Raw genomic sequence first — 27,245 nt, 5'->3', positions numbered from 1 at the left:
CCTGGTGGCGTGAATGTGGTGCCAAGTGGATTGCTTGGCTCCTCTGCCCTTGCTGGAGGTGGCAACAGGGCCCTGGGGTATGGCGAGGGAGTGGCTGCCGGGTTGCCTCCTCCATAGCCGTGGCTCTCAGACAAACACCCAGAAGAAGCCGGAGCCGGCAACTCCAAAAATAAAGTTTATTTCCTATCCAAAAGTTAGCCCAGGATGTTGGTGCTGAAGGACAGCTGGAGCTCAAGGCAGGTTTTTGAGGCGTCCAGGTCCTGGGTGAGAGCGTGTAGGAAGGGAGAAAACAGGCTGCGCTGAGGCTGGCGGCGGAGGGCGGACAGGGGGCGCTGCTGAGCGAGTTCAGAGTGGCTGGCAGCAGAAGGGACCACCTTGAGTGACAGCCTGCAGAGACAGAAGCAGGGGAGTTGGCAGACCTCGTCCCGGAGGTAGGCATGGACATCGCTGGGCCCCAAACCCTCCTCTGGGCACAGGGACCTGGGGACACGCTCTAAGGCAGGGGCTGCAAGCTCAAGTACCCACAGGAGCCAGGGCTCACATGAAGGAAAACAGCTGGGTGTCAGGGGGTGCTTAGAAACGGGGTACAGGCTGCAGCTCGCCTCTGAAGACGACAGCGCCTGTCTGTCCACTGAGCCCTGCTCAGCGCCGAAAGGAATGTTGGCCCAGGCTGTGTCGTAAGCATTTCAGAGAAGTTGCAACATCTGGATTTCTGTGTGGCTTGTTTTTAAGCTTAATATGGCAACTAATTCATATTTTGGATAAAAAACACTGAAAAAAAAAGAGCCCTAGACTACATATTTGGGGCCATCAGTTTGTCTCCTGGGGGGGGGGGCTGCAGGATGAAGTGGACCCCTCCATCCTGCACCGAATGCCAACCAGGATCTCCCGCCAACCCCTGCGGAGGTGCCGCCGCCCTCTCCAGCCTGGCCCAGCTCCTCAGTATCACTGAGCGATTCCTAGCCGGAACCCTGCAGCATATCCCTCTCGATGGAGACACCAGGATCCTACTGGTGCTGCCTCAGCCTGCGCCTCCCAGGCTGGGTCTGGGGTCCCGGCCCCTCCCCTCTGCTCTCGCATCTCTACCTGCCTGCAGGTCCTGGGGTTGAAAGTCGGACATCTCGTCTGCCTGCCCAGCCCAGCGGGCACTGTGGTGCGTCTCATGCCAGTTGGATCCCACGGCCTCGGGTGGCCCTGCTCATGGAGGACGAGGGTTGGGGAAAGCTCAGTAAAGGGGACAGGGTCAGAGGAAGCCACGCCTGGTTACAAAGTCCAGAGAATCCAGAGCCGCCCAGACCAGCTGGTGGCTGCTGACCTCAAGGCAGGGGGCCGAGGGGCCCAGCTCCTCCTTGGACGGCAGGCAGCAATGCCCGCCCCAGACAGGCCTGGGCCCCGGAGCCAGGGTCAGTGGAATGTGTCTGATCTGGACCGGAAGCTGTGTCTCAGGAGGCGTGGGGATGGGGCTGGGGCCTCTGGCACGGGCGAGGGACCCAGAGGGTCAGGTTCTGAGGGGCAGGGGGGCAGCATGGAAGGCCTCAGGTCCAGGGGCGTGGCCGCCACTTCTGCTGCTCCCACACTGGCCGGGCAGTGGACTTCAGCAAGTGTAGTATCTTGGAGGCCAGGTGGTGGTCCCGATCCACAAGGAGAGACGCATGGCGGCCTCTGCTGGCGGCAAGGAAACTGTAGGGGCCAAGCCGGGCCTGCTGGGTGGCCTGGAGCCCCCAGCCTGGCCTGCAGCAGGCCTATCATGTGCCGCAGCTCCCGGCTAAGCTGAGACACTTCCTGGTTGAGGCGGCAGATCTGTGGAAAACACAGCAAGTCCCATGACTGGGAACCCCCCTCGACAGTTTACAAAGCCTTTTTAAGGGAGCGAAGGCAGGGCAGGAGGTATCTGGGCCCAGGTTGTAAATACCCCAGGATCCTTCCAGAGAAGATGTGGGGCAGCAGCTATGGCTGACTGTGCCCTCACCACCACCCCAGACGTGGAAACGTGCGCTCAAAGAGGCCGCGTGTCTGTGAGGTGACAGGCGCAGCCTTGCTCTCGGGGATTCCACCCCACGGGCTCCCGCGTCTTCACCAGGGGCCCTCAGACTTCAATGAGGACACAGTCCACTGAGACACTTGTCAAAATGCAGATTTCTGTCCCCTCCCCAGGCTTTCCAAATTAGGAGAGGCCCAGGAACGTGTGTTCGTAAAGAGGTTCTCAGGTGGTCGGACAGTTGGGCTTGGGGTCCACTGGCCTTGCAGGACTGCGGGCGCCCCAGGCACTGAACAGGAGCAGGACTCATCTCGTCCTCAACGTGCTGAACCGAGCTGGCCCTGCCCCCTGGGATGCCTGCTGTTTATCACGAAGGCCATTGACGCCCTGGGGCTGGGCTGGGCTGGGCTGGGCTGAGGTCCCTTGGGGTGGGGGTGGGGTGGAGGCGGGCGAGATCTGCCTCCTCCAGGCCAGGGTTCCTATGCTAGGCTCTGGGTCCCCTCCTCCCAGCCTCCTCGCCTGTCCTTAGCCCCCAGCCCCATCTGCTCAGCACTCACTTCCAGGTGGCTGGGCAGCAGGAGAGACCACCACAGGGCTGAAGGGAGCAGGGGCTGCTTTTCAGGCTGGAACCCCCCAGCCAGCTGGGAGGAGGGGAGCCGAGTGTTATAAGCACCTGTAAGGCGCCAGGGATGGGACTAGGCACAGGCGCGCTCACATTTCTTCTCACAACAGGGAGGACACAGGCGTCTTCCCCCACTGTAGATGGAGTTCAGGGACCTGCCCAAGGCCACCCAGCCAGCAGGAATGTCTGCCCTGGGGACTGGGGCTCCAGACCCTGACGTGTCTCTCGTCCTGGGCTGGTGCTCTAGAGGCTGGCAGCCAGGAGCCAGCGGGTACCCACCTCCTGGTTCAGCCTGCAGACTTTCTCCTTTACCTCCTCGGCCTCAGCGGTGGCCAGCTCCCGGCTGGGCCTGGTCCCTGCAGGCAGAAGGGGCGGGGGTGGGGCAGAATGCAGGGGAGTTAAGGGAGTGCGAATACCTGAGCCTGCAGCTCATGAGCAGAGTGCAAGGGGAGAGGAAGCTGGGAGGAAGCTGCGGGTCAGGGAGGTGGGAAACTCAAGCGCCTTAGGCTGCTTAGCTTCCTGCAGCATGGGAACCCAGCAACCCTGGGCTTCTCACTCCCTGCTCCACCCTCCAAGATCCCACCTGCCCTTACGAAGAACTTCAGCACCCCGTCCTCCAGGAGGGACCGCCAGGGACACCCTGCCCTCCTCCCAGAGTCCTATTGTCGCAGTCATGGCATCTGGCACCCGGTTCTGGACTCATTTACCTGTGTACACAGGTGTCTCTGCTGCCGCCAGACCGGGTGCTCACCAAGAGCGGGAGCCAGGTCTGGTTTATCTGTGTATCGCGGGTCCAGTGCCTGCCACATGGTAGGCCCCCACCGTGAGCAGGCAGATGCAGGACTGTGAGCTCAAGTCCACTGCTGGCCTTTACCTGTAGGGGGCGCCTGCGAGCGAGGCCTCGGGACCTCAGGCCGCCTGCTGAACCGGAACGTGGGGGCCTCCGCTGTGCTGCCAGCGTCCTCGATGCCATCCACTATCCTGGGGACCGGGCAGCGCTCATCAGCACCACGGGAGGCAAGGGCCGGAGCACAGCAGGCAGAGGTGGGTGGGGGCGGCAGAGCCAGGGAGATGGGGAAATGCAGCGGGCAAAGCGGGCGGAGTGGCAGGGGTGGCTGGAAGCGTGGGGCCGGCAAGTGGGGCAGAGACAGGAAGGAGCGCTGGTTGGAACGCTGGGGGTGGAGCCCAGAGAAGGTTCTGGAAGCCAGTGGGGGTACAGGGAAGGCAAGGGAGGCTGGCATCTCACCGGGGACTGAGGTCCGGAGGTCCACAGGTTCCCAGTGGGGGGATGAGGAGCTGGGGGGGCTTCCAGGCAGCAGAGCACCTGGGGGGGCCGTGAGGGGAGGGGCTGTGGCCCTGGCCAGCCAGGGCAGGGGATGGGGACGGGGACAGGGAAGGAGAGGAGACAAGGGCTGAGAACGGGGGTAGCTCCTCGCCCAAAAGGCTGACCAGGGAGCCCCGAGGCCGTGCTGGGCTGAGGTTGGGCAGTAGGAGGGGCCGCCGTGGCCGGGGACCACCCCCCGGCTCCACGCCACCCTCGGCCTCCGTGATGGATGGCAGAGTCTTCTCTGAGGAGGAGCCCAGGCTTTCGGAGTGTGGCTGCGGGCAGAGGGGCAGCTGATGTCACCCGACAGCGCCTTCCCCTCACCCCTCTTCACGCGCACAGGAGTCAAGGAAAGGGGCCTCCCACTCCCAACCTCTCCCCAGCGCAGGCCGAGCCCCCCGGGGCAGGCAGTGGTACCTGGGAGAGGCGAGGGGATCGGGAGAAGCGGCCCAGGCCCTGTGGGGACAGATGGAGCTTCGAGTCAGCTCCCACCGCCCCGCTCCCCTGGGGCAGCTCCTGCCCTCCCCCCACCCCCCAGTGTCCCAGGCTGAGTCAAACACCACGGACTGCCAGGGATCCCGAGTGGCAGAATGGGAATGAAGACGTCGCAGCAGATGAAGGCCTTGTGTGTGACGTGTGATGGACAGACCTAGCCCAGAACCGACAGCAATGTGGGCTCAGGGAGCACTGGGGGAAGGGAGAGGAAGCCCCAGGACAAGATGCTGGGTCTGGAAGAGACTTCTGGGATGAGGGCTGTTCCCAAAGGGAGGGTCCTTGGAAGGGGTGAGGCTGCAGGGGATGGGTCGGTGGGGCTACAGGAAGGGTGTGGCCCGCAGGGCTGAGTGACCGCTGGTGGGGCGGCGGGTTTAGTAGATGCTAAGTACGGAAGGGGCACCTGGGTGGAGGGATGGTGTTTCTAGGGTAGAAGGAGGAGCAGGAGGCTCTCCGGGGCCAGGGGAGGGCTGTTTGGAAGGAAGGGACCTTGGAGGGGGTGGATGCCACCCAGGGCCTACATACGCTGGTGTCACAGCCCTGGCGCAGGTTGAAGGTGAGGTCCCGGAGCAAGCCAGCCCGGAAGACAGCCCTGTACTCAGGATAGAGCCGCAGGACCTCAGCCAGCCCCCGGCTGCTCAGCTGCTGCAGGCCACAGTAGGTCAGCGCTTTCACGTCGGCACTGGTCTTCAGCACGCCACTCGAGCCTGCCCCTGAGCCAGGCTCCTGCCCCGGCTCAGGGATATCTGCTCCAATCAGGTCCCCCTTCCCTGCGGGGCAAGGGGCAGAGACAGTCAGCTGAGGCAGAGGGGTGTTGGCAGGGGGTGGTCAGTGGATCTGAGGCATGGCCAGTGTGTGTGAAGGGTCAGGTCAAAGGACTGGTGGACATAATCAATGGAGTTGGAGAACAGTCCATGACTGGTGAGGAAGGGAGACTGGGCATGGCAGTAGGGCAGGAGGAAAGATCGGTGGAATTCGATGCTGGACAAAGAATGATGAGACAGAGGACTCTGTTACAGGGTTCAGGTCACTGGAAGTTAGGGTAACTGGGGGAGGGCCAATGGAGTTAGGAGATGGAGCAATTGGGAAACGCCTGAGCTGGGGGATGGTCACGGGCAGGTTGAGGGCTGGCTGAGGAGACTAGGGGACAGCCAGGGGAGGATGGGCAAAGGGTAAAGGGACCAAGAGAGTGCTCCTCAACAGGAAGTCCAGGTACCCCCTCGGGACATGCTATTCCTAGACTGCTGGCCTCTGGGGAGGGGTCCAGGGTCAAGAGGGGACAGTGGGGGTCCTCACCCAGGATGGCCAGCACCATGTTGTCTCGCAGCACCTCGAGTGAGCCGGAGCAGACATAGTAGTGCGCCTGCAGAGCGTCCCCACGGCGCAGCAGGTACTCGCCCGGGGCACAGAACGAGGCCTTGATGTGCAGGGACAGGGCCCGCAGGCAGCCCCTGCTGGCTGCTCCAAACAGCGGCAGCTGCAGGATCTCCCGATTCAGGTGCATGGCAATGTCAGCTCTCAGCTCGTCCGGGAAGTCGCGCAGTAACTGCATAGGGGCATAGGGCATTCTGGCCATCCCCCTGCATGTACTCCCTGAGTCTACAAGCGTGCTGAATTCATCTCCGAGGACAGCGCTTCCATGGGCCCTTTGCCTTGAGATCACCCGTTCCAGGCCTTCAGGAAGCCTAACCTCAGCTTTGCCTGCTGAGGTGATAACCTTCCAACCCGATTTCTGGGGCAGGGACCAGGTCTCCTCCCAGCTGTTTACTGCCAAGGGATCCTACCCTCAGAAGTAGCTCATCAGTCCACCCTCCCAGACCTGCCACTCCCCAGCCTAAATATTTTGCCAAGACCAAAATCTAAATCCAAGGCTACCTAGGGACGGGGCCTGCAGCGTTCCCAGTCCCTTCCTTCACACTCCCTCCCCATCCCCCCCCCCCCCGGCCCAGCCCCCAGCACTGACACACACAAGGCTCACTGAACCACTCCCAGGTTCCTAGAACACATGCCCCGTGTTCTTCGTCAACACTGCCGGACCTTTGTTCCTACTAGCAAGCCGATTTCTTTTTGTCTTTCCCACCATCCCCTCCTCTGGGTCCAGACACAATGAGGTCCACCCACTGTCCCAACATCGCCCTTCACAGCTCCACTGGCTGCTCAAGTCTTCCTCTCCCAGTCTGCCTCGCTCATTGTGGGGTCTCCCAGGGGGTAAGGGCTTCGTGCAGTCATCTCTAAGCTCCTTGGGTCCAGCCCCAAGGCTGGCCCACAGCAGGTGTCGCCAGAGATGGCATTGGCAGAGGCCTGGACCCCTTTTCAGCTCCCGCACCCATGTGGGTTTGGGTGGACGCGTCACCCCGCTTGCGGACAGCACCTGGCCTCCCTGGGCCCCCTTTGTTTTACTCCCAGCTGGGCGGGCCGCGGCCACACGCACTACCTCGTTGGCATCGATGCCGCTGTTGACGGCCCACGTGGTCTGGAAGTACTCGAGCATGCGCTGTTTGAGCGCCCGCGGCAGGCGGTGCACGCGGATGAAGTCCTTGAGGTCCTTCATGCGGCTGTGGTAGAGCGAGCGGCGCGAGTACATGCGCTGGATGATGGCCGTCACGTTGCCGAACACCAGGGCGTGCATCAGCGCTGCGAGGGAGGCGACCCCAGGGTCAGGGGCCGCTTGCGCCAGCACACCGCCGGGCGCCTGGCCGCCCCCTGGGATCCTGGGGAGGTGCCTGCCGGGCCCCCCCCCCCCACCTCAGTGAGATCCTGAACCCGGGTGTCCCAGACCCCTTACTGAAAGGTTGTGCCTGTTTGTGCCCTCCCTCGGGGACAGCACCAAGTGGGCGAGCAGGAAAATAAATGGCGCCACCGGACCTGGTGGGCACCACGCCCTCGGGGCCTCAGTTTCCCCCCTGTGCACGCTAGCCCCCGGGTCCCCCGGAGTGGAGCAGGCCTGGCCTCACCGCCAATGAGCATGGTGCAGATGGAGAAGATCTTCTCGGCGTCCGTGTTGGCACACACGTTGCCGAAGCCCACGCTGGTGAGGCTGCTCAGCGTGAAGTAGAGCGCGGCGATGTAGGCGCTGCGCCGGGACGGGCCGCCCGCCGAGCCGTTGACGTAGGGCATCTCCAGTCGCTTGCCCAGCTCGTGCAACCAGCCTGGGAGGCGGAGGGAGGCGGGGAAGGAGCCCGGGCTGCAGAGCGGTCGCAGCCTGCGTCCCCAGAGCTACCTCAGCTTGACCTAAGCTGCCAGTGTTTACATAGGCGCGGCCGGTGCGCCGGCAGGCACCGGTTGTCACAAGAAATGCCAGGAGCTGAGCGCCGGGCCTCCGTGCCACCGGGGACTGGTTACAGTTACAGCCCAAGGCCGCCAACTCCCTTGGACCCTCATGTTTGTGCAGGTCCTGCATCCTGGGAGCTGCGACTTGGCCTTGACACTTCCCCTGCCCGGGAGGGATTTACAGCCTGGAGGAACCGACATGAAATAGGCCATCACAGAGGGGAGGCGAATGACGGAAATTGCTGGGAGGTGTCCTGACCGGCAGGGGGCCTGTGGCCCGGGCAGCTCCCTTAGGACAGGCTGTCCGAGCTGAGACTACAAGGAGCGGAAAAGTCACCCAGGTGAAGGAAGGGAAGGAGACAAAGGAGGGAGGGGTCCAGGGAGGAAAAGGACAGCTGGAGGCCCCGAGTGGGCAAGCAGTGGGGCCTGGGAGGAGGCAAGGGCAGGTGTGGACTGCGTTTTGGGGTCGCAGAGGGGTGAGCACTGAGACAGTCCACGCAGGGTGTGGCAGGTCAGCCTGGATGCTTGGGAGAGCGATTTGGCTGTAGGGAGGAGGTGGTTGGGTGGGGATGAGGGGGGACGGGGAGAGGGGGAAGCTACTGTGGGAGCCTAGGAAACAGACGGCAGTGGAGGTAGACTGGGAAGGCGGAGCCGCCAGAATGGAGGGAGATTGGAGAGGTGGTGTTGATGGGCTGGGCTAGGTGTGGGGCCGAGGAAAGCTCTGGGACAATGCCCACGGAATGTGTTGCCTTCCAGGGCACACTAAAGGCCTGGGGCTGGCTCCTGGCCAGTGGCCATTAAGCTTGGAGGAGGAGGAGGGCTTGATGGGGGCAGGGAAGGGACAGGCGAGGCTCCTGAGCCTTTGCAAGTAGTTTCCCTCTGCCCCAAGCACCCCTCCCCCATCAGAGTGCCACCCATGCTGTGCTGCAGGTGCCTGTCACAGGTGTTGCTCTAATAGGCAATGCCATCCCCTCAAAGGATGCATGTTGGAAGAGTGGAGGAACGGGGTGTAGCGGCAACAGCGGGGGGAAAGGATGGGTGAAAGCCGGGGTCGGTGGCTCACCAATGTCCCAGAGCAGCGGGTCATTGGCCTCCATCTCCCGGCGCCCGATGACGTACCAGACGCAGGCCATCCAGTGGGCAAGGAGTGCGAAGACGGACATGAGCAGTGTGAGCACCACAGCGCTGCACTGCGAGTATCGCTCCAGCTTCTGCAGGAGCCGCAGCAGCCGCAGCAGCCGCACGGTCTTCAGCAGGTGCACAAGCGAGGTCTGTGGGAGGGAGGGAGGGAGGGGGTGCTGGCAGCAGGCACTGCTCCTCAGGGCCCTTCCACCCCCAGGCCTCCTCCAGGGCCTCCCCACCAGACACCCTGGAGCCAAGGGAGGGAGGCTGCAGCAGGAAAGACATCGCTGCTGTCCTGAAAAAATGGCTCAGAAATGCAGAGGAAAAGGATCACGGTAAAACAGTGGCTGACGTTTAGTGGGTACTTTCCGTGTGGGCCTGGTGCTGTCCTAAGCAATTATAATTCTCAGCAAAACAGAACAAAAATATCATCACCCATCCCAATTTGCAGATGAATAAGGTAAGGCTCAAAGAGGCTGGTGACATGCTCAAGGTCACAGGCCAAGGAAAGGAGGAGCCGGCGGTCAAGTCTGGTCTGGCTGACATCGAAGTGCATTTGGTGCCACGCTGGCTCTTAGCCCTGTGTGATGGCGGAGCCACCAGTCCTGGGCGGAGGCAGGGGAGAGAGAATGATGCTTGCTCAGAGCCCTGGTGTCCTGGGCACAGTCAGCTCTGGACAAGAGCTGCTTGCTGGCGATGACAGCACTTGTGATGGAGGCCACCGCTTGTGACAAGGAGAAGCAGGACAGAGATGGGAACAGGCAAGAGGCCTGCGGGCCTGGGGGGGCAGGGACCCTTCCCTTTGTGGGTCAGCTGCAGAGGGAAGGAGAGCAGAGCTCGGGCTGCGCTGGGGACCAATGGACCCGATGATGCCAGTGATGTCCTGCAAATGTCTGCTTCGTGACCTTGACCACTGGTTTCATTATGGTTGTTCGCCCCTCACTCAGCTCTCCCAGTCTTGGCAATGAGGAGTAGACAGGAAGGCTTATCCTCCAGGATGACCCTTGAGGAACTTGGCGGGGAGGTCCCGCTGCCCCTGCAGGGCGTCCAGGGCCATCTCCCACAGCCCAGGCCACACTCTGTTTCTGAGCCACCTCCGACCGTGTGGTCCAGTTTTAGGTGAAGGAGCTGGAAAGCAGGTGCCCTGGCTTCCCGACACAGACCCTCTCCAGGACTTGTTGTCTACCCAGCCCTCAGAGCTCCTGGCTCTACACTTGAGTCCTGCAGGGCTTCCCCAGCCACCTGACCTCAGTGTCTCTGCCTTAGGGCCCCTCCTCCCTCTCTCTCTCTCTCTCTCTTTTTTTTTTTTTTAAGATTTATTCATTTGAAAGGCACAATGAGAGAGGATTCTCTAGCCACTGGTTCGCTCCCCAAATGGCTGGGCCAGGTTGAAACCAGGAGCCAGGAACTCCATCCAGGTCTCTCACATGGGTGGCAGGGACCCAAGCACTTGGGCCATCCTCTGCTGCCTTCCCAGGTACATTAGCAGGGAGCTGGAGCAGCCAGGACTTGAATAGTAACTCCCAGTTGGGATGCTGGTGTGTCAAGCGGTGGCTAAACCTGCTGTATCACAGTGCCAGCCCCATCTTGTTCTGTTCGAACTGGAAGGTCACAGGCCTGCCTTCAAGTCCACAGCTCTGCCAGGGCCTGCTCACCCTCTGTCTCTACTCTGCCTCCCTCCAGCCCCCAGCGCTGCCTCTCATCAGAACCAGGTCACATGAGCCAGGTCATTCCCTCAGTAACGTGCTGACCCAGGAAGCAGGGTGATATGTTGGAAAGAATGGAGCCCAGAGACCTGCCTTGAATCTCCTGCATGCCACTGCTAGCTGTGTGACCTTCAGCAAGTCACCTAACCTCTCTGAGCCTCTGCATCTACCTCGGAAAAAGGATGAGAATCCTCCCTGACGCATTACTGTGAGGCACCCGTGTGATGCTGTGTGTGCAAGCACAGTGACCATAAAGTGCTCCCAGAGGTCCCAGGGGAGGGAGGACGGGGCTCTCCGTGGCTCCCCCTCTCCCTTGAGGACAGCCACCTGCCCATCTGTTACTATCTGTGGGCACAGCGGGGTGGGTGTATTCCTGGGGAGGTGTGGAAAGCTGGGCTCAGCATGGCTGGAGGGCAGACGGACACACGGACACACCTGCACGTGTGGGGGAGCGCGCACACGTGTGTGCAGCTAGGAGAAGAGGCCTGCGGCCCGTCGGCGGCTAGTTAAATCTGGCTGCGTGTAGGTGGTTTCCTGCTATAGCTAGGAGCGGCAAGGAGAGCACACAAGGAAACTGCTCTCCACCTCCCCTCTCATCAGCCAAGGGGGCCTGGGGACACAGGGTAGGACTGCCTCGCTTTGAACTCAAACTCCGCCGGTTGGGTCCACAGCAGACCACTCAGGGCACCTCCAGGGAAGGACACAGGTCCTGACCTTGTCTACCTCCGAGTCCTGCCCCGCCCTGCCCCACTACACACACACAACGCGCACACACAGTCTTTCCCCCTCGTCTTGACTTAACTGTGGTCTGGTAACGTTCCGTCTCCCTGCTCAGCTCCACCCCATTCAAGGTCTGGCTCTGCTCCCACCTCCCTCAGGAACCTTCCTTCGCAGACTGCCCCAGCCTCTGCCCGACTGGGCTGCCATGGCCTCACAGGTGCTGGCCGGGTTTCAGGTCATTTCCACACGTGCTCGTGCTCCAAGGCCAATGCAACCCTCAGCTAGCACCGCCCGGGACCCATCCTCCGCTCCTATTCACTTGTTCTCTCCCCAATGCTTGCCACCACCACCACCCCCGCCCGGCCACACCCCCTTCCCAGCCAAGCTGCCGGCAAGCCGAATCCGTGTGCAATGCTCCGCAGTGACCATGCCCCACGTAGTGCTTCGCAGACAGCTAAATGCTCATCGGTTGTTTGTTAAATAAAAAATGTGAAAAGCACCACTCACTTGGCATTGGCCCAACACCGCCTTGGTAGCCATAGTTAGTTTTGCATTTGTCTAGGCTTCCCTCACTGATTATGCACCAAGCTCCCCAGAGTGCAGACCCTCTCTGGTCCTTCCCAGCGCCATGGCCGCAGCAGGTGCCTGATAGATACTTGCAGTTGGGTTGGCGGCAAGGGTTGTGTCTGAGTGGTCCGTCCCCTGATGGGAGGGGCTGTGTTGCTGTTGGGAGGTGTAGATGCATGGGGGGGATGGGGGTCACTTACCACGGTGATGTTGAAGACGTAAAGCAGGTCAAAGGGCAGAGCAGCAATAAGGTCAACGAAGAACCAGGTGGCCAGGTAGTGGAGGCCAATGGAGCGAGGGGCGGAGATCACCTGGCCAGACTGGGACACGTAGGTGGTGCGGAAGTTCAGGATGATATCTGGGGGTGCAAGAGGTGGTTGCTAGGGAGGTTAGCCTGAAAACTCAGGCCAAAGGGCCCTGGGACTGGACTGAGCTGGGGACAGACCTTGGAGACCCAGAATGGAGCAGGAGGCAGGAATGGGAGGGAGAGGTTGGGCGTGCGGCTGGACCCCGGGGAGAAAGGCCACAAGGTTGAAGGCTGCAAGGGGCTGGGGGCTGGGCATGTGGACCATGGGACTTAAAACCCCAGAAAGGGATGGGCTTGGAAAGGCCGGGCCGGCAGGCCCGAGGTGCAGTGGGGCTCGGCTGAGGGCGTCGCCCCAGGCCACCCAGCAGGGGAGGCGGGCAGAGAGTCTGACCCAGGATGAAGAGCATCTCCACGGCGATGTCGCTGACGAGGGTGTGTCGGGAAGTGATGGGGGTGTCGTCGTCCCCCGCGAAGCACACGTTGTAGGGCACGGTGACCGCGACGTAGAAGGTGGCGAGGAGGATAAGGCCGTCCCAGATGGCCTTGGGGACGCTGTAGTGGAGGAGGAGGCAGCGGGACCCCCCCACGGAGGCCACTTTGTACTCGGGCACTGATGGCTTTGGCTCAAACACGTTCTAAAGGGAGAGGGGTGGCGGTTGGGGACACTCGGGGGACAGAGGAGCCACAGCTGGGGGCAGGGAGAAGCAGGGGATGGGGGAGGTGGGGAGCGGGCACTATGAAGGTGGCTGCGAGCGCAGGTGGAAGGGGAGGGGCGGGGCGCAGAGGCTGGCGTCTGGCATTGCCCCCTCCTGCCAGGCTACTGCCCAGGCACCCTGTGCACCCGTCATGTGGTTGAGAGGGGGAGTTTCTAAGGCTTGACCCTCACCTACTTGAGAATTATAACACATCAGTTGCACGCCCTCGCTTGAGGGGTCGCTAACTTCTCCATCAAGTCTTTCCTGGGTCCTGGGGGGCTTTTACGGGGCTCATATGTCCCAGGAGAAGAGGAGGCTGGCACAGCCCTCCCCATTCCTTGCAGCCTGACAGACTACACAGAGGGTAGGAGACTCCCTCTGGCTGTGGCAGAGTCTCAGGAGGGGGTGCATGGGGTTAGAGGCCAGGCCCTCCACAGGGGCTGCCTCCCTAGGCCCATAGCAGCTGTGGCTTCACCCTATCACCTTGGCGTGGGTGCTGTGAGTGCTGCCAGAGCCCCGCCCTCGTGACAGCATCAGAGCGGAGCAATGTCAGTCATCTAAGGTAGCAAGGGAAGCAGGGATGGAAGGAGCTGTGGGGGACACGGGTTGGAGCCAGGCAGTGCACAGGCCCTGGAGGGAGGCCGGGGGAAGGGAAAAGGGGGGAGCAGCGGCAGCAGAGGGGTCTCAGAGTTGAGGCAGGGGGACCTGGGAGCGGCTGAGATGGGAATGGGACTCACATTATTGGCCTTCATGCCTGCCTGGGCCCGGCGGCCGAAGTGGCCGGTCAGTCGGTGCAGGACGGTGCGGCTCTGCCGCCTGGCGGACCGCAGTTTCAAGCCAGCTCCCCTCCTGCCTAGGGAGCTTTCTGTGGGGAAGAAGGACGTGGAGGTGAGTCGGGCCGTGTTGAGAGGTCATGTGTGACCTTGGGCAAAGACTTTTCTGACTCTTCTCGCCTCCGCCCAGCCTTGCAGTTACCATGATTGCTGTCCCCGTGGCCTCCCGGGGGGCCAAGTCCTGGGCCTCCACGGGGCGTGATGTCCTTGAAGGAAAAGAGGAACAGCACGACCTCCCCCATCTCGTTCTTGATGGGCATCATGTCCAGGAGGCACCAAAAGGCCGAGCCTGTGGACGTGGAGAGAGGCAGGAGGCAGTGAGCAACCCCAGGGCATGCGGTTCTCTCTGATGCCCCTGGGATGCCGGACACCGGCAGAGGGCTTGGCAGCAGTTTGGAACCCCAGAGTCTGTTGGCCGACTCCCTCATTGTCCAGACGTGGGAGCCGATGCCCAGAGGGAGTTGGGGATGACCTCAGTCCCACGGTCAGCCTGTGGCAGCGTGGGCACCAGCACCCAGGCTGCTACTGTGCCCAGTGCACTCTGGGCAAGGACTGGAGTCTGGGCAGGGCTGCAGGGCCCCTCACCATCCTTGCGATAGAAGCAGATTTCAGCCCGGTGCTCCTGGTGGCCCTCCAGGGCCTTGTGCAGCCGCTGCAGGGCTGGCTCACTGGTCTCTGGGCCGTAGAGGAAGCGGCAGCTGCAGGTCTTCTGCATGACCTCGGTGCGGCCGTAGCCTGTGAGCTCACAGAAGCCGTCAGAGCAGTAGACAATGGGAAAGCCCCGTGGGCCCTGTGCGTTGGCCAGCAGGAAGTTGCTGTCTGCGGGAGGAAGCGGTCAAGATCAGGACAAGGCCGGGAGGGGAGCGAGCTTCCAGGTGGGCAGCACCTCCCCCAGGTGGTGGCCGGAGGTCAGAGCCAGAAGCTTCCCAGGCTCTGCTGTGGCTCCTGACCCTCTTTGGGATATTCTGAAAGGAGAATCAGAGGAGATGATAAAGGACTCAGAGGTGGCCTAGAACCGAGGCAAGGACCACCACGGGGAATTGGAGGAGGAAACCAAACCCCAAGAGATCGTGAGGTCCATCTCCCGCCTTCGGGCCAGTGAGACCTAGCTGTAGGAATCAGCATAGCATGGCAAGCGATGGGCTTGGGGCCAGCGTCGTGGCACAGCGGGTTAAGCCACCGCCTGCAACGCCAGCATCCCTTATGGGTACCTGTTCTAGTCCCGGCTGCTCCACTTCAGATCCCGCTCCACTTGGAAAGCAGCAGAAGATGGCTCAAGTGCTTCCACCCACATGGGAGACCCAGATGGAATTCCAGGCTCTGGACAGCCCTGGCCATCGTGGCCATTTGGGGAATGAACCAGTGGTCGGAAGATCTCTCTTTCTCTCCCTCTCTCTCATAAAATTGCCTTTCAAATAAATAACTTTTTTTCTTTTAAAGAACAGGCTCCAAAACCCCTCTCCTGGGTGACCTTGGGCAAGTTAATTAGCCCTCTGGCCCTTCTCTGCCGAGTGGGGCATAGTACACCTTCCTGACAAGGTTGTGGCAGGAGTGACATCAGCTAACTTGGGGAGCACAAATCCTGGTGCCTAGGAAGTAGGACTCTGAGAAGGTGAGATGACTCCCTGACGTTTGCCCCACCATCCTCTTGTCTTATGGTAGAGTGAGCAGGGCAAAGAGTCTGGCGATCTCACACCCATTGTACTGATAGGAAACCACAAGACAAGAGAGTAGCCAAACTCCCAAGTCTCCTTATTGCGGGGATGACACAGAGATGAGCAGTCCTCATCCTCTGCCTCCCAGGGAAGGCCCACTTGTTCCCATTCCTTTAGCCATTTTCAGGGGATCTGTCCCCCAGGGCTCAGAGTCTGACAGGAGAAGGCACGGAGGGCGCAGTTCCAGCAGCCCCCCAGCAGCAACAGAACCTGAGCTGGCTCCCTCCAGTGAGTGGGAGGCTGTGGGCTGCCCAGGGACAGTCGGCAGCTGACTATGGGGGCCTGAGACACAGCCAGTTCTGGGGCACTAGGAAGGATGACTGTCCGGGGGTGGGGCGGCTGATGGGGACACAGACACTGAGGGTGCCTGGGAGGCTCTGAGCCCTGGGCACAGCCTCCTTCTCCCATCCCAGGGCCCGTCTCCCTGGTGATGGGTGCTATGGAAACGGGGGAGGTGTGTGTGGAGGGAGGGTGGAGAGGCGGGTAGAGCCCGGTTGGCTCGGTTTCCGCCCTCGGGTACCGCTCCTCCACCCTCCAGCTCCCGGCCAGGGCTCCCGAGGGGTCTGGGAGGAGATCTCTGCTCCAGAGTAGGACGAGGGAATGGCGGGAGAAGAGGCGGGGAAGGAGCGGTGCGGCTGTCCGAGGTGCTGAACCTGGGACCCAAGCCCTGGTGGGAGAGCAGGAGTTCCCTCCGGCGCTGGGACGGCCCGGTTCCTCCTGCCTCACCCACAGTATGGGGGCGAGCGACCTTAATCCAAACTAGGTCCTGCCGAAGCCTGGTCTTTGCTCCTTTTTTTTTTTTTTTTTTTTTTTTTTTGCTTGAGGGACGTGCAGCTGGGAGCAGCTCCAGCCTCTTCGTCCCACCCGTGCCTCGGATGCCCGCCCCCCCCCCCACGCCCCCGACAAAGCTCGGCCCGGGAGTGGGTGGCTCCCGAGGCCCCTCCTCCGTCGCCGCACAAAGAGCGTCTTCTGCCTCGAGTCACACCCCCTCCCCGTGCCCCCACTCCGCGCTCTGGGCACCCTCCTTCCCCGTCGCAGAGCGCTCTCGCCCTGTGCCTTAGCCACGGCTCCGGGCGGTCCTAGACCCTCAGCTCCGTTCCCTCCGCTCGGCTCGCATCTCACCACATCCAGGAGACCCGGGCCAGCCCCGTGGACACTTGGCCCCCAGCTCGAACCTCCAGCCCCGGCCTCCGCCCCACTCACGCGTGCCGTCAAAGCGGGTGGCGATGGTGTCCAGGAAGGTGTTTTGCGGGGCCAGCAACCCCTTCATGACCGGCATGGCCCCGGGTCGCGGGTCCTAGGCGCGGAGCCAGCGAGCCTTCAGCGCGGCCGGGCCGGAGGGGGCACGCTGCCGGCGGGGCCGCGGCGCCCCATGCGCCCGCCTGCCTGCTCCCCTCCCTCTCACCGCCGCCGCCGCCGCCGCCTCTCTGCTCTGAACCCCGTGGCTCTCGGCTCCGCTCCGCGTCGCCGCTGTTCCCCCCCCTTCCCCCCTCCCCGCCTCCCCACGGGTCAGGTTCTTCCCCGCGGGCTGAGCCCGCGCCCGCCACGTGGCCCCGCACGGGGAGGGGCCACCGGCGACACCCGCACAGCTCCCCGGCAGCCCTCTTCGCACAAGGGAGCGGCCCACGCGTGTCTCTCGGGGAGAGAATCTGAGACACGCCCACCACAGGAGGAGGCCTCAGTTGGTGGGGCGGGGCCTGAGTGGCAAGCACGCCCCCTTCCAGGTGGCCACGCCCCCACGCGTGGTTCCCGGGCAGCTCCCGAAGCTCCACCTCGCGGGTTTCCCCGCGCGCCGCCCACGCCCGGCGCTGGCGTCCGGCTCACAGTGCCGCCTGCTGGAGTTGGGATATTGCGGCACCCCCAGACCCCTGCGCTCGAAGGAGAAGCCAAGGGTCAAAAGGCTGGCTGTGCAGGTGGCGAACGGAGGACAGGAAGCTTTGGAACCCCGGTCCTGGAAGGCACCGCTAACTTGTGCCCTCTGCCTCACACCCTGGTGGATCCTGCCTCTGAGGCGCGGCGAGAAAGCAAGCCTTATGTCCACCAGACAGAAGCCAGCCTATGGATGTTGAGCATGCGTGTAACGGCTTCAGCATCCTCATCTATAAAATGGACCTAATAATCATTTTTGCTTAAAGATTTATTTATTTATTTGAACGAGTTACAGCAAGAGGGAGAGACAGAGGTCTTCCATCCACTGGTCCACTCCCCAAATGGCTGCAATGACCAGGGCTGGGCCAGGCTGAAGCCAGGAGCCAGGAGCTTCCTCCAGGTCTCCCAGGTGGGTGCAGGGGCCCAGGCACTGGGGCCGTCTTCCACTACTATCCCAGGCGCGTTAGCAGGGAGCTGGATCTGGATGCCAGCTTTGCAGATGGTGGTTTACTCTGCTGTGTCGCAGCGTCGGCCCCCTAATAACTCTTTTTTTTATTTTTTGACAGGCAGAGTAGACAGTGAGAGAGACAGAGAGAAAGGTCTTCCTTTGCCGTTGGTTCACCCTCCAATGGCCGCTGCGGCTGGCACGCTGCAGCTGGTGCACCACACTGATCTGAAGCCAGGAGCCGGGTGCTTCTCCTGGTCTCCCATGCAGGTGCAGGGCCCAAGCACTTGGGCCATCCTCCACTGCACTCCCAGGCCACAGCAGAGAGCTGGCCTGGAAGAGGGGCAACCAGGACAGAATCCGGCACCCCGACCGGGACTAGAACCCGGTGTGCCGGCGCCGCAAGGCGGAGGATTAGCCTGTTGAGCCACAGTGCTAATAACTCTCAACTGGTGCAGCTACTGCAACATTTAGGAGCATGACGCCTGTCGCTGGCATAACTGTCTTCATGGTTTGCAGTCTGCCTCGCTGTTCTCGCTTCCTGCAGTCTTGTCCAACCCCACCCTCCCCAACGGCCACCTTGCAAGGGGAAGTGAGGCTAGAGACAAGCTTGGGCCTGAGGAAGTTTCTAAGTGTGCAGAGTGAGGGTTTGCAAGTCACCAAGAACGCACACATGGACTTTGATCCCTCCCAAGAGGAACCCGTGTAGGAGCAGACATGGGACCTTCTCACCAGCCCAGCAGAAAATCATCGAGGTAGCCAATGATCCCTGAGACAAAACAACAAAAGCCAGTGGGAGTAGGAGCCCGCTGGGCAAGAGGGCAGGCTGAATGTCCCTCCCCCTGCTCCGGGGTCTGAGCTGGACATTGTCTGGGACTCCGGACTGCAAACCAGGGCCGCGTCTTTCTGCCTCTCTTTCGGATGTTAGTAGCTTCCTAGCTGGCCTAACAAAGTTCCACACAGAGGGTGGGCATTTGAAACAAGAGAGATCTTACAGCCTCCCAGTTCTGGAGCCTGAGAGTCCAGCCTACATCAGAGAGCAGGCAGGGCTGCTTCCTGCTCAAGGCTGGGAGACAGAATGCCTGTGCCCCACCCAGAGGGGGTTGCTGGCTGACTCTGGCCTCCCTTGGCTGGCAGATGCACCATCTGATCATCACCCTCTTTGCAAGGGCACCTGTCTTCACGGGTTCCTCTAGTGTGGCCTCATCCTGAGTAACTGCACCTGCACAGACCCTATTTTCAAAAACGGCCGCTTTCTGCAGTGCTAGGTGCCAGGACTTCAGCATGAATTCGAGGGGAACAAAGTGAAACCTAGCACAGGTGTTGCAGGAAAACCTCACCCTCGCCCTGCTTAAGAACTTCCGTGAGTCCCAGCTACCTACAGAATAAAGGAGGAAGCCTGCTGAGTTGTCTTCGCCGCCCCTGCTGTGCGAACCTGACTGGCACCCTCCCCCACGCTTAGCCCCGCACGCTGCAGCCCCTCTGGACAGTGCCTTGCGGAAGCTCCTGTCCCGGTCTTCAGCAGGTGCCACTCGCACGCCTGGCAGGCCGGACTCCGCCCCTCCGTGCCGCCTGCCTCGCCCTCTGTCCCCTCTTGCGGGTCAGAGGACTTGTAGCACCTGGGAGGCAGCGTCCGTCCCGCGTCCTCCCCACTGAGTACGCACCCCGGGACTTTGCAAGGGGCCTTGCCCTGTGAACTCCCCAACCAAGAGTATTTCGGACTCGACAGCGCGCAAGCTGGGCTGGAGCCCCCAGAGCCGGGCTTCTTCTGCCCCCTGGAGGGCTGGACGTGACCTCGTAGGAACGGAGACCAGCAACACACCAAGGGAGACTCGTCTTTATTGCAGTTTTTCCGGGGGAACAGAGAGAGGGCAGAGGCGGAGAACGCGGGGCCTTCGCCGGGCTCAGAGCACAGGCCGTCCACCGGGCGCGACGGCCGTGGCGGCCGGGGCCAGGCAGCGGCCTCCCGGGCAAGGATGCGGCGCCGGCTCCGCGCCTGCGCGGCGGCCCATGGTCAGAATGCCGGCCGCGTGGTTGCCGCTGGCCTGCAGGAGGCGCTGCAGCCGGCCCTGGAGCCCCGGGGGCCCCGGCCGCCGCTTGCCCAGCGTGAGGATACCGGCGGCGTGGTTGCCCGCGCCGTGCAGCAGCTCGTAGAGGCGGCAGGAACAGGTCTTCTGGCGACAGCAGTCGGGCAGGGGCTGAGCGGCCGCCCCGGGTGACAGCAGCGCGGGCGGCAGCAGCAGCAGGAGCAGGAACGTCACGGCGGCCCAGGAGACCTGCGGAGGCGGGACGGGGCGCTGGGGGTCCTGCCCGGGTGCCCGAAGCCAGCCCCCGCGCCCCTCCTGTCCTGCGCTTTGTCGCGCAGTTTTCCTGCCTGGACCCGCCTGTCTGAAGGACTCTGCTGGGGGAAAGGCTCGTCTCTGGTTCCTTCGCCTGCTCATTCTTCAAGACTCAGCAGAGCACCTCCTCTGGGAAGCCCTTGGAGATGCCCCCTGCCCCCCGCAGAAGGAATGCCGCTTTCTGGGTACCCCTGTGAGAGCTCACACCTGTGCACCTGAAACCAGCGTCTGTGTCGGGAAAAGCAGAGGCCCCGTTTGGTCCCCACCATCCACCCTTCTCACAGCTGGCAAACACAGAACACCAAACTCCATGGCTTCGGACCATTCCCGCCCCCAGCTGGCTCACCTATAAACTGGGTACTGAGTAACCCCTACTGGGTGGCCTGCTGACAGGATGAAATGAGATGACAGGTGGAAACAGCACCTGGCACACAGTAGGTGCTCAGTAAGTGTGGACCCAGGAGAACAGGGCATGACCCCGTGTGAACCAGGCAGGTCAGCAGCTGGGCGACTGCTGAGCCTCCTGTCTCAGAGCCCCCAGGAAAAAGAGACCCCCTTTGGCCTTCTCCAGCCCTCTGAGCGAGCACTCTCCTTGCCTCCCTATGTGACCGGTCCCCCTGGGTCCCTGGGTCCCTGGGTGGGTCTTTACCTTGGTGGAGGGAAGGTTCATGGTGTCTGGAGCTCAGGATGGGGCAGCCAAGAAGGGAGGAGTCTGTAGTGGTCCAAACAGCAGGGAACCGCGCGGCTGCCGACTGTGACCCGCTTCCAAGGGCCCGGGGGTTTATAAGGCTCTGTGGTGGGGGGGGGAGTGACTGGTACTCGCACACACGCAGGGCTGCCAGACAAAGGCAGGTCTAAGATTAGCCTGCGGTCTCCAGGCTGGGCGTGAGGAATGGCCGCCCAGGCGTTGGAAGGCTGGGGATGGGTCACCGTGGCCCTGGTCCTCTCCTTGTCCGTCCGCCTGCTCCCTGGAGATGGGGCAGTCTCCCGGCACTAATGAGGCCGTGTTGCACCCAGGAATCTGAGAACACAAAAGCGGCCTTGGCTGGGGCGCAGGTCCCCACCGATGTGGTGGTGGGGGCAGCTGCTAATTAGGAGAAGCTGCCGTGAGACCCACTGGGCTGGCGTGGGGGGCGGGGCTCCAGAGCCTTCCTTCTCCGGGGAAAGGTTCCCTGCCTCGCCTTCCCCTGCCCCAGCTCTCTCCTTCCCTCTGCTCCCTGGCAAGCCGTGAAACCCCACCGGGGGCTGGGGGAGAAAAGGAAGCCAGACTTGGTTTCTACCAGAAGCTCACAGAAGCCTCCACCTTCCACAGGGAGGGGCCCTTCCAGGCCAAAGCTTCTCAGAGCACTGCTGGCTTTTATTTTTATTTGATTATTCATTTGAAAGGCAAACACAGAGAGATCTTCCACTCACTGGCTCATTCCCCAAATGCCTGCAACAGCCAGGACAGGGCCAGGCCAAAGCCAGGAGCCTGGAACTCCATCTAGGTCTCCCACATGGGTGGCAGGGACCCAGCCACTAGAGCCATCACCCGCTGCCTCCCACGGTGCACAGCGGCCAAAAGCTGGACTTGGGAGTGGAGCAGGGACTCCAACCCAGGCCCTCTGATCTGAGATGTGGGTGCCCCAAGCGGCGAGTTAACTGCTACACCAGCGCGGGCCACTGGGGACTATTTGTTGCACTCCTGCTCAGTGCCAGGCCCTGCGTGGCCACGGGAACGAGAGATGGCCCAGTTTCCAAAGCGCTCCCAAGTGCAGGTGGGGATCCTGCACACGGACAGCTCAGTGTGGAAAAGCTGACCCAAGACGTCAGCAAAGCTGAGCAGAGCGCTTCGGCCTGCAGTGCGCGGGGCCTCCTCAGGAGAGCTGGGGGGAGAAGGCATTCCACACAAAGACGGTGGGGGGGGGGGGGGACGTGGTCTCCGGGCGTGGGGAGGAGTGAGGGCCAGGGCCCAAGGGTCTTAGAGGCCACGCTGATTGCCCTAAACCTGTGGGCAACGGGGAGCTGCCATGGGCGGATTTTATCAGGAAGGGGCCGTGAGCCGGCACTGGGCCGAACGGGTATGGAGCAGGACCCTGGACGTGGGGACAGGGAGCGGAGACAGAATGGGAGCTGTGGACCCTGTGGAGGTTCAGCGTCCCTGCTGGCGTGGACACTCGGCCCGGAAGGCCTCTGGGGTTTCTCCCTGCTTGGAACATGAGGACATCCCCTACAGGGAAGGGAGCAGTGTGGAGGCAGGGGGGAAGCACGCTTGGGCTGGGCCGGCAGGAGGAGGCGACTGTCTCCTGGGTGACCCAGGCTGCCGCACATCGTGGGGAGCCCAAGGCTGAAAGGGGAATGGCCGGGCCAGGCTGCGGTGGGTGCAGGGAGGGACCCCGACACAGTCGCCCCAAAGCAGACCCTGAGTCAAGAATCTGGGCGCAAGAGGTTTATTTGGAAGCACAATGGTGGGGGGGGGGGCTGCGTTAATGTGCGTTCATGAGTGGGTCATGGCCATGGGCGGCTGAGGACCCCTGAGAGACCACGTGGGGGCCCTCAGGGACAGTGACGCGGAGGTCCCTGTTCCTTACCCGCTGAGGGTCACTCCTGGGGCCTTTGACACCCCCCCCCCCCAGCACTCATGAGCGTGGCCGAACACTTGTCTGACTGGGAGACACAGGGAGCTCCTCCACAGTGGCCTCCACGTGCTCTGGGGGTAGAGCAGACCCCAGCACCGGTCAAGGACCCCCTTGGGGAGAGACCCAAGGGGAGCCCGGCGGTGGGCGGGCCCTGGCTCAGGACACCACCCTCCTGTGCAGAAACTGGGCCAGGTGCTTGTGTCTAAGGACCCGGGGCATCTCAGGGGGGGCGCGGAGGGAGGGGCAGGCTCGGAGGGCTGCCCGCAGGGCTCTGAAGGCCCCGGCTCCCACCAGGTGGACTTGGGCGGGGCCCACGCTGCCCCGGAACCGCAGGGACTTGTAGTAGGGGGAGACTTCCTGGAGGCAGTGATCCAGCTGGGAACAGAAGGGCCTGTGTGAGGCGGCGGGGGGGCGGTGAGTGTGACCCGGGCGCGCGCAGGATTCGGCGTGTGCCTGTGTGTGGGACTCGACCACCCTTCCCCGAGCCCCAGGGCGGGCTCTGCTAGGTACCGTGCGCATGCGCAGAACGAAGCCGCCCCCCCCCCAGCGGTCCGACCCGGTTCTGGCTTTTTACCTTGGCCCGATTTCCCTCCGACAGGTTCCTCAGTCCCCTGAGCTCCACGAACACCTCATAGTGGGGTGCAGAGCCCTCGGAGGAGTCTGCGGACAACAACCCCCCCCCCCCATACACACTTGCTGTGAGTGAGGCGACTTCCTAGGCCAGGGTCCTCAGCCCACCTGCCCCTCCCCACGCTGAGCTCCGTGGTGGGGGGTGGGGTGAATGGAGCGGAGCCTGGGCAGCGCTCAGGACAGCACAGGCAGGCACTGCAGCAGGAGGCACGGAAGTTAGACCTCGGGAGGGACCTGTGTCACAGGCAGCCTTGGAGGCAGGGTCTCCTCCCGCGGAGGGTGGATGTGGGCTGGGGGGTCGCTAACCCAAGGACAGAGCGGGAGCCCGTGGAGACGCATACCCAGAATGCTGCTCTCCGCACAGCCGTGGTCCACGAGCTTGGCCCCCTGCCATTGCCCCACGGCCCGGCCCAGGGCCTCCTGGAACACGTCCTCCCTGAGATTCTCTCCTCGCACGCTCAGGGCCTGGCCCAGCCTGGGCAGGAGGAAGGGGGAGGCAGTGGAACCAGGGCCCCAGCATGGCCCCTCGGCTCCCCAGGGGCGGCACCTACCTGCAGGTGAACCTGACGACAGGACACTGATTGTAGGCCCCGACCACCCGCACCACGTCACCCAGGCGGCACCTGGTGGGGGCAGGTGGGGGGTGAGCTCATGCCCGCGGCCCCCCCCCCCCAGGGTCCCATGGGTAGCAGGGGCTGGGCAGGTGGCCACCTGGTGAGGCTGGCGTGGTCAGTCAGCACCAGCTCGTACTCTTTGTCCTCCTGGGCCTCAGCCAGCAGGATGGTGCCGGCGGCCTCGTCCTCCGCTCCTTCCTTGACTGGGAGCAGCTCAATGAAGGGGACTCCCGGGGGCAGGAGGTAGAGCCCGGGGGGCTGCTCTGGCCAGAGGTTCAGGCCCAGCACCCCTGCGGGGAGCAAAGCAGCCAACTCCAGACCACACCAGCCCTAGGCCCTGCGCCTCTGGGAGCCCGAACCTCCAGCTGCCCTTCCACGCCATCGGCCCCGGGCTCAGCCCACTGCCCCTCCGCCCGGCTGGGAAGGGGGTGTGAGTGCGGGGGTGCAACGGCTCTGTTGTGAGCCTCAGTTTCTCCATTTGTAAAAGGAGACCAGGTGTTGGGAGGAGTCAGCACGGGAGGGCAGTGGTCCTCACCCTCCACCCCTGCCCCACCCTCATCCCCGCCCCCCTGCCTGAGCATCCTGCTGACCTCCAGAGGCCGCGTAGGCCGGAGAGAAGAAGGTGAGCCCCTGACACCACAGCGCCCTGAGGGCAGCCGCGGCCTCCGCCTGGCCTCCTGCGTCCAGAGTCACCACCACCCGCAGCCGTGGCCACAGCCGGAGGGCCAGTCCCCGGGGGCCCTGCTCCAGCGCGGTGCGCAGCTCGCCTGCCCGGCCAGGCAGCGGGACACCCGGCTTCCCGGCAGCTGTGGCCGCAGCCAGCTCTTCGCCGTTGGCCTCCAGGCCCAAGAAGACGTCCAGGAGTTCGGTTGCCGTCCCGGCCTCCAGCGCCATCAGCCCTGGGGACCTCAGGGCCGCCAGCAGCAGGGCCCTGGGGTCAGTCACTCTGGGGGTGCTGAGCAGGCCCAAAACGCGCCCAGGCCAGGGGAGGGGACTGGGCCACGGCGATGTGGGGGTCACACGGGCTGTGCTTCCCGGAGCCAGCACTCCTGGGAAGGCCTTGTTCAGAGCCCCCAGACCCAGCAGCGTGGCCTGGGGGAGAGAAGAGAGACTGTGGGGCCGGCCTCAGAGCCACCCCCTGTGTCCTCCCTTTTGAGGGGGTCTCTGGGCTGGGGCTCTGGTTGGCTGGGTTTACCTGCAACGAGGTCCCGCCACAGCACGGGCCTTGGGGAGGAGACAGGAGCGGCCCCCCACATTCTTCTTCCTGGGCCTGGCTGGCCTTGGTCAGAGGGAGAAGATTCCGGAAGGTGCTCACATCTGCAGCCCCAAAGACACCAGAAACTGCTCAGGAAGCCTCAGTTTCCCAAGAGCGGCAGGTGAGACTGGGGAGACCCCTGCGGGTGAAACCAGGAGCAGCCCTGGCAGTGGGGAGGGGACTCCGGCCAGGTGGGGAAGGTTCTAATTGAAGCCGTGAGCCAGGTCCGGGCCTGGCGGGGAGTCCGGGTCAGGGCAGTGGGGCTGGGAGAAAGGGGCTCCCAGGTCTGGGAGCTGACTGTCCTGCACACTTTCTCTTGGGGAGCCCTCCCCAGACCCTGGAAACACACCTGTGCTCCCCTTGAGGGGACCGCGGGGACCCTGGTCTCCCTGCAGACACCACGCCAGGGCCTGCTGCTGGCTCTGGCCCACGTGCAGTGTGCTCTGGTCCAGCTTCCACTGCTGCCAGGCAGCTGCCCAGCCCAGGACGCCCCGGGCCACATGGTGCTGGAGGTCAGCAAGCCAGGACAGCCTGGCATCCCAGGAGCCCGGCTGCCCCAGCGTGGCCGGTGGCGGCCGCAGCAGCAGCAGCAGCAGCAGCAGCAGAGACAGGGGCAGCAGGAGGAAGAGCAGTGGCCCCGGCAGCATCTCCGAGCAGTTCCTGGGGGGAGGAGGCAGCCTGAGCGGGAGGGGGGCTGCCTAGACACCCCTCCCCGCCCCCGCCGCCACCTTGCTCTGCTGTGCACAGGGAGGCCCCGGAGAAGCGAGGCAGGGGAGAGACCACTGAGGCTTTGGAGTCCCACTGACCCGAGTTCAGATCCTGCCTCTGCCGCTCGCTAGCCGGGCAAACGAGCCAGCCGCACTGAGTTCCGTGTCCTTATCTGTAAAACTGGAGCCCTAATTCCTCTCCCAGGAGGCACAGAAACTGCCTCACACAGGCCTGGCACAAAGTGGCCACTGGGCGGGTGACATTGCACCGACTGACCGCGTTCCCTCGGGACCCTCCCTGTCTATCCTGGCTCTGTGTCCCTCCTGAGCCCCGGGCAGTGGGTTTGTGCCCGCCTTCTGCCTACACTTAGTCCTCAGGGCCCCTCAGAGCCTCCGAACTCAGGGCTCAGGACACATCCGGCCAGAAAGATGGAGCCGGGCTGGGCCCTGATGGGGAAATCCGGCCTCCCCCGCCTGAGGGAGGAGCTGTGGGGGGTGCTCTTAAAGGGGCAGGTCACCCAGGAGTTCGGTGCTGGCCCAGCCAGCCAGATGGCGGAGTTGGAGCCAGATCCTCGAACCCAGGCAGGTGGAGAAGAGGCTCAGTGTGGAAGAGCACCCTGACATGGCTGGAGCCAGGTGTGGGCTGTCCTCCCTCCCGGAGCAGGTGCGAGCTTGAGAACTGGAAAAAACCAAACTCTGCGAACCTACGAACCCTCAACCCTCGTCACAAAAGAGGTAGCGGAAAGAAACCCCTTATTGAATAGCATTAAACCAGAGGGCGGGGCCGACGTTTGGCCCGGCAGTAGAGGCTCGGTGGTGGAGGCCAGCTGGGACAACTGTGTCCCTTGTCTGAGTGCCTGAGTTTGAGTCCCTGCCCTGCTTCTGATTCAGCTTCCTGCTAGTGGGCACCTTAGAGCCAGCAGTCCTGGGTCGGGTTCTAGGCTCCTGGCTTTAACCTGACCCAGCCCTGGCTATTGCAGGCATTTGGGGAGAGATCCAGTGGGGAGGGGAGGGTCAAGATCCCTGTCTCTTTGCCTTTCAGGTAAATAGCAAGTAATTAATTAAAAACAAACAAACAAACATCCTGTCTGTGCAGCAGCAGAGGCTCTCCCCAGCCTGACAGCACTGACAGTACAGCCTTTCCAGCCTTCTCCCAGGCCCCCGAGGGGAAGCTCCTCTGCCCTGTCCCAGGTGGGCCCCAGTCTGATCGCAGAGTCCTGAAACCTTGGGAGGATTTTTACCTAATTCACTCTTTGTCCAGGAGAAGAGCTGGGAGGGAGAAACGCAGAACTGGAGTTCGGTCCCTTTAAGCCCCAGTCTGAATACAGACTGCACACACCACCTGGCCTGTATTCTCTCCCTTAAACCGGGCGACCTCGCTTCCTGCAGCCTGGTGAGTGGGCGTGCTCTCTCAGAT

At 62.9% G+C, this 27,245-nt stretch overlaps 3 protein-coding genes across 4 annotated transcripts; all 3 read right to left on the bottom strand.

Moving 5' to 3' along the window:
• Positions 1 to 159: 159 nt before the first annotated feature.
• Positions 160 to 16,630, bottom strand: KCNH4 (potassium voltage-gated channel subfamily H member 4). The gene is made up of 17 exons (XM_062216351.1): positions 16,555 to 16,630; positions 14,222 to 14,455; positions 13,779 to 13,925; positions 13,541 to 13,668; positions 12,500 to 12,743; positions 12,002 to 12,159; positions 8,750 to 8,957; positions 7,371 to 7,565; positions 6,851 to 7,050; positions 5,713 to 5,962; positions 4,942 to 5,186; positions 4,342 to 4,380; positions 3,847 to 4,199; positions 3,475 to 3,581; positions 2,880 to 2,956; positions 1,087 to 1,800; positions 160 to 387 (listed from the first exon to the last, which is right to left on the bottom strand). The coding sequence occupies exons 1-16, from the start codon at positions 16,628 to 16,630 to the stop codon at positions 1,405 to 1,407; spliced, it is 3,057 nt and encodes a 1,018-aa protein (XP_062072335.1). The 3' UTR covers positions 160 to 387; positions 1,087 to 1,404.
• A 2,878-nt stretch (positions 16,631 to 19,508) lies between these two features.
• Positions 19,509 to 20,773, bottom strand: HCRT (hypocretin neuropeptide precursor). The gene is made up of 2 exons (XM_062174932.1): positions 20,654 to 20,773; positions 19,509 to 19,941 (listed from the first exon to the last, which is right to left on the bottom strand). Exons 1-2 carry the CDS (start codon positions 20,672 to 20,674, stop codon positions 19,570 to 19,572), a joined length of 393 nt encoding a protein of 130 aa, XP_062030916.1. The 5' UTR covers positions 20,675 to 20,773; the 3' UTR covers positions 19,509 to 19,569.
• GHDC (GH3 domain containing) lies at positions 20,688 to 26,274 on the bottom strand. Of its 2 annotated transcripts, none has more exons than XM_062174930.1 (9): positions 25,928 to 26,274; positions 25,471 to 25,781; positions 25,062 to 25,183; positions 24,457 to 24,958; positions 23,964 to 24,156; positions 23,804 to 23,875; positions 23,594 to 23,727; positions 23,197 to 23,282; positions 20,688 to 21,025 (listed from the first exon to the last, which is right to left on the bottom strand). In XM_062174930.1, exons 2-9 carry the CDS (start codon positions 25,766 to 25,768, stop codon positions 20,786 to 20,788), a joined length of 1,647 nt encoding a protein of 548 aa, XP_062030914.1. In that variant the 5' UTR covers positions 25,769 to 25,781; positions 25,928 to 26,274; the 3' UTR covers positions 20,688 to 20,785. The 2 variants fall into 2 exon arrangements, with proteins under 2 accessions (XP_062030914.1, XP_062030915.1); XM_062174931.1 differs by lacking the exon at positions 20,688 to 21,025 and adding an exon at positions 22,424 to 22,997.
• Between the last annotated feature and the right edge of the window lie 971 nt (positions 26,275 to 27,245).

The sequence above is a fragment of the Lepus europaeus genome, chromosome 18 (genome assembly GCF_033115175.1).
Source record: "Lepus europaeus isolate LE1 chromosome 18, mLepTim1.pri, whole genome shotgun sequence".
Classification (NCBI taxonomy): domain Eukaryota; kingdom Metazoa; phylum Chordata; class Mammalia; order Lagomorpha; family Leporidae; genus Lepus; species Lepus europaeus.
The sequence above is the reverse complement of the archived record's forward strand: the minus strand, read 5'-3'. Positions and strand labels throughout refer to the sequence as shown.